This window comes from Saccostrea cucullata, unplaced genomic scaffold (genome assembly GCF_032062105.1).
Source record: "Saccostrea cucullata isolate Sc308-1 unplaced genomic scaffold, CSIRO_AGI_Scuc_v1 ctg3104, whole genome shotgun sequence".
NCBI lineage: Eukaryota > Metazoa > Mollusca > Bivalvia > Ostreida > Ostreidae > Saccostrea > Saccostrea cuccullata.
This window is the reverse complement of record NW_026933854.1, coordinates 23,986-29,787: the sequence shown is the minus strand read 5'-3', so window position 1 is coordinate 29,787 and position 5,802 is coordinate 23,986. Positions and strand designations below refer to the sequence as shown.

At 33.2% G+C, this 5,802-nt stretch overlaps 1 protein-coding gene across 1 annotated transcript; it reads left to right on the top strand.

Moving 5' to 3' along the window:
* The first annotated feature begins 787 nt into the window (after positions 1-787).
* On the top strand, positions 788-4,641 carry LOC134239506 (perlucin-like). The gene is made up of 3 exons (XM_062721683.1): positions 788-802; positions 2,368-2,449; positions 4,284-4,641. Exons 1-3 carry the CDS (start codon positions 788-790, stop codon positions 4,568-4,570), a joined length of 384 nt encoding a protein of 127 aa, XP_062577667.1. The 3' UTR covers positions 4,571-4,641.
* The last annotated feature ends 1,161 nt before the right edge of the window (positions 4,642-5,802 follow it).

Below are 5,802 nucleotides of genomic sequence, written 5' to 3'. Positions count from 1 at the left end.
TACAAACCAGTAGAGCTACAGTCTCGACAGAGAGTTCTGGTTTAACCTAAATTATATTTGTTGATCAATTTGCAATTAGAAAATGCATTGCTGATATTCCAATTCGCTTTTTCTGCAAAAATATTGGAGATTTGACAATTCTCCCGATGTAATTATTTTCTTCATATGTTGAATTTTATTTGTAGGAATTAACAGGTGCGTGTTCAAACTCAAATTGCGACACAAATGAAACATGCATCCCTCTTCCGTCAGGAAACTATACTTGTGTTCTATCAGGTGTGTATTTATTATTTTGTAAATTTTCTCACTCTTGGTAAAAGTATGACAACGCTATAAAGTACTTTTGCATAAATCCATTGAAGTATTGGAGATAGTTTACTTTCCATTTAAAGTCAAAAAAAGCCGTCGGCTCAGGTGAGCTAAAAATATCAATATTTGCTAGATTGTGGTGTACCCGTTATACCAGGTGCCGATATGAACAGTGTTGGAAGGTGGGATGCCATTGGTATCAGGCGGACGATGGTACTGGACTGTTTACTTAACTATCATAAGGTTGGAACAGGACTTCTGAGATGCTTAAATAATGGAGAATGGACCATAGACCTCAACTGTGGTAATTTGATTGCAGACTTGCAAACAAAAAATACAGAGAAATACTTGTAGTTCATGAGACCTATTTGCTACATTTCGGCAATCTAAGATATTGAAATTTAAAAGACCTTAAATTCTCTGATTATGAAAGGACAACCAACTTTGATGTCCTGTGACGCTATCACCATGTATAAAAATGCGTTTAGCTGTTGTAAGTGAAATTTTTAATTAAAAGACAACGATTTTAAACCATATTGGTTCGTACATATACGAACCAACTTATTAAGTACCATACAATTCAAGATTTTTTCTTTTTTCCGATTTCTTTTTTTTTTTTTTTTGCAGGATGGCACACATACGGGAAGAATCAATATCTGTTTTTTCCTGACTTAAAAACATGGGACCTTGCTAAGGTTAATAGTTATTAATGTGATTATGTATTAGAAAAAGAGTCAAGTTATATCTATTTTTTAAGTAGATTCTGACAACCTGATGAATTCAAAACATTTATTACTTCATATATTTCTTATACATCTATATTAAGATTAAGGGATTTAACGAGGTTAGATTCAATATTTAAACTCAAACTTTTTAAATTTGTCGAACATATCTATTTATAACTTAATTAAATATCAAAACAAACCTTTGGTTGTATATATACTTTATTTGACACTTCAGTACATTTAATATGACGTTTTTGCACTGAAATTTGTGTGTTGATCCAAAAGCACATCTTCGACGTTTTCCTCTAATATTTTTATCCAAATAAACCATGGGACCAAAAAACAAACTTTAAGAAATTTTTTAAAAGGCACTTTAAAATTGTGACAAAGAATAAATTTCAATTTACTTCGCATAATCAGTTATTTGACCTTTCTGCACTGACAAAATGGTATTTTTCTAGAATTAAAAATTTTACGAGAATAAAATTATTTCAAAGTCTTGAACTTTTGCTTAATTTAAGCAGATTGATCAATGCTGTCTTGTATATTCAGAAAAGGAAAACAAAAGTGTTGGTGTATGATCTAAATTTTAGATATTGGTTAATTTTACACAAAATAAAAATTGTAAATTTTTTTTTCTGGACTTCCAGAATATATTTACTATATTTGTCACAATTAAGTTATTAAATGAAAATTAATTAAACAGATACTTTAGAACCAGTATAAAACATTTCATTGTAAAAACAGGTCTTTGTGCAACAAGCATGGAAAAATAGGAATATAAACTTAACAGCAATATACAAATGTATATATCTCAAAAGGGAAAAAATGATCATTTTCTTCTAATAAATCTTCAGCAACAAAATAGGGTTCTTAGCTTAATCAAAGTTGAATGGAATTTAATCGCATATTTTCATTAGATTTATTGTTTAATATACAACGTAAAATCCCAATTCAATGTTAAAACTGACGCAGAATTTTTAGAAATATAGATCGAGACCGAAATCTGCTCTAAAGCTAAGGATCGAATCATCACTTCTTTTTAATTAAAACCTCTTTCAAGAGCAATAGATCAGTGAAAAGCCTTTGTTCCCTTTTCTTTATTGTAGGATTAGACTTTTTAATGAATTTCGTAGAAATAAATTCTACTCTTAGTTACCATTGCAACACCATTCATAGAAATAAAAAATGATCAAAATTGCTAGACCGCTTCATAAAACTCTCTGTGATGCACCTATGTGATTTACACCTCGTAGGAAGATCCTTTGTTTTGAAATAGAGAAAAATAACCCTTGGTTAATATTTTAATGAATAGTTATAAACTGATGTTTAGAAACAATGTGAAGGCAATGCAGCATATTTGGCAGAAATCGAATCAAGGGAGGAAAACGATTGGATTTCTAGCCTCATACGTGGTATGTTGTTCTTATTCATCTCATGTTTTAACAAGAGGCCCAAGAGCCTTATAGATCACCTGAGTATCAGGCACCTTTCCAGCAACTGAATTTGGTTCATGTTTTAATCCAAAAGCCATGAAATTCACATTTTGAAAGAGGCACCATTGCTTATCAAAGATCATATTTCAAAACATTAATTTACTTTTAGACAAAGAAAACCCCCCCCCCTGGTACCCCTGTCCCAGGGGCCCTGAAATTATCCATTTTCTTTATTATAAGGCCAGCATTTTTATATTTATAGATTTAGTTACGAACATCAGAATGAAAAAGTCCCGTAGGAGGAGGAAATGAAAAGAAAAGTATTTCTTTTTATATAGATACGATATTTGTACATTCATTTTTGCTTCTTTTTCTATGATATCCTAACAGGCTCTTTGCCACTGGACACATAATGGTTACAAATAGGAAAGTAGAACATTTAATTGTTTATTTCATCACCTGCCAGTTTAGGCTAGTGATATAAGTTCTGTGACATTGATCAAAATATGATAAGTCAGCCTTATTCAACATAACTATATACTTGGTTAGTTTTTTTAATGCTCAGGAGTAGAGAAGAAAATAAATTGTTAGAGAATTAATGTTATTTTCACAAAATAATCAAAAAAGCCCCGCCCTAATACGAGAACTCCTGACCCAGGGGCCATGACATTTACAATTTTGGATGAGGCAGTCTTATTCAACATAACTTTGTACTTGGTTAGTTTATTTAATGCCCAGGAGCATTGAAGATTTTCACTATATAATCAATAGAGCCCCGCCCTAACACCAGAACCCTTGACCCTGGGGCCATAAAATTCACAATTTTGGAAGAGGCACTCTTACTCATTATAACTATGTACTTAGTTAGTTTATTAAATACCCAGGAGCAGAGGAGCAGATTTTGAAAGAATTTATGCAATTTCACTATATAATCAATAGAGCCCTGCCCTAGCACTAGAACCCCTGACCCAGGTGCCAAGAAATTCACAATTTTGGTAGAGGCAGCCTGATTCAACATAACTATATACTTGGTTAGTTTATTTAATACCCAGGAGCAGAGAACATTTTCAAACTTAAGAATTTATGCATTTTCACTATATAATCTATTTAGCTCCGCCTTAGCCCCTCACCCAGGGGCCATGTATTTCACTATTTTGGTAGAGGACTCAATGCTGATTACAATTATGCTTGATGTCCAAGAGTAAAGATGAAGATTTTTAAAGATTTCATTAATTTTAGTGGTTTTGGCCCCACCCCTCAGGCCCCAGGGGGCAGGGACCATGGAATTCACAATTTTTGTTTCCCTTCACCCATAGATTTTCTGTGTCAAATTTGGATGAAATTGGTGAGTGATTGCAGAGAAGCTGAAAATGTTCAAATGTTAGCGCACAACGCACGACGACGGACGAAAACGGATAGCAATAGGCCACCTAAGTAGCCCTTAAAATGAGCTGAATAAATTTATTTTCATTTTTTCAGTGTGGCATGTATTTTCTAGCATTTAGATTTATAAAATATGCATTGTTTGGTTGGTTGGTTGGTCGGGTACTGCGTTGATCTTAATTTAAAGGGCATTCATACAAATAGTAATGAAATGAGTTTAATAAGCCATCTATTTACAAGAATCTAGAGAATTTTATTCCATTAAATATAATCTAGAACGGCAAGGTTTCGTGCAGTATCAATATAGTTCTGTCGCCCAAAAATGAATTTTTCGTCCTTAAAGCTGTTCAAGAAGCCAGTACCTTTGTGCCCTCATGCATCTACTAAGGGTTTTTCTTATGTTATGCAATTTATAATATATCTCTCGCAGATTATTGTGTAAAAGACTCGCCTTGGTGTCATACCTGGATTGGTGCCCGCGATATTGTACACGAGGGCGTCTTCACCTGGGGTCGTTATGGAAACCAAGTCACGTTCACCCACTGGGCACTTGGTCAGCCAGATAATGCGGGCAGCGTAGAACACTGCGTTCATCTTTATGCGGACGGACTGTGGAACGACATGCCTTGTCAAGTATCTATCTCGTTTGTTTGTGAAAAGAACATTGAATTGAATAACCAGAGTGACGGAGTGATAATAACTCGGGAGCAAGTTTGAAGGGATGCATGTAGCAGGAAATTATTTTTGATGTATCGCCGGTTTTTGAAAGACGAGAAAGAGAATTTTTTTTTATCTAGTTTAAAGCCGTTTGACCCTTATTATAAAGAATCATCATTTTTTTTTTATTTTACAATACTTAGCGAAGACAGGATAAAACATTGCATCGCAGTACCATATACATGGATTGTATAACATTCTCTTAACTCTTTACAACTAACTGAACTGTTATGCAACATACACTTAATGTTAACGTCATAGAAATATGACGATACCATTTCCCTGCAAGCACTTTACAGAGTGGTACAAGTTACTCTAAAATATTGTGACGTAATATTTTAATAAGCATACATTTTTTTTATTTTAGTATAAAATAGAAGGATATTGGCGTTAAAATAAAGATTAAATGAACTTCATAAGTGCGTGAAAATGCGTGATTGCGGGGAAAGGGTATATGCTTTAGAAATAGGAAATGGTATGTGTTAATGCGAGGAAGGGGGTTCAATTAAATATTAGAACGTTATTCTCATTAGATATGTTATAAATATAAATTTATTGTATATTATAATCGCAGAAATATGTCGTTCAGTCAAATTTGAGAAGTTTTTTTTTCAATTATCGTTTAGTTAATAGTGATCGGGAAAACTTTGGTTTTATATATACAAAATTATGGTACAGGTTGCTGTTGTTTTGCATTACATGTATGTTGTGGCTTTCTTATTTATTTGTTGTTTCATTTCATAGTTTCTACTTCTTGCGTGGTGTTCTTAAGTTTGTGCTTTGGATCATCAGTAACTATACGATATGCTTTGCATATGCTGCAGTTCTGTAACATGTGATATATTCTACATAATTAAAAGGACACAATGAGTCAAAACCATGTCTTTCTTTTAAGATATCTGTAACATACAGAGAAAGACATGAAAATTATGAGTATATAGCGAAGATATGACAATTGAACTGCAAGAATAGACTGCACAATATAATTGCCGGAAAAATAAAGGTTGCATCTACCGTTCCGTTGGTTCGTGTATGTCAAGGTCACGTTACTTTTATTCTTAGATCAAAACTTGTAAACAACATTCAACTGGAGCATGCAAAGGTGAGATATATGTTCTAACAACTTTTTGAAAGGTTCAACCAAATTTTTGGTCTACTCACATTCATTCGTGGATACCTGAGACCATGGTAACTATGGAAACTTATTCAACTTTTCTGCGCACGCGTATAAT

Coding starts and splice junctions, on each gene's coding strand:
- LOC134239506 (XM_062721683.1), top strand. Junction 2,450..4,283: donor GATTTCTAGCCTCATACGTG/GTATGTTGTTCT, acceptor TATCTCTCGCAG/ATTATTGTGTAAAAGACTCG.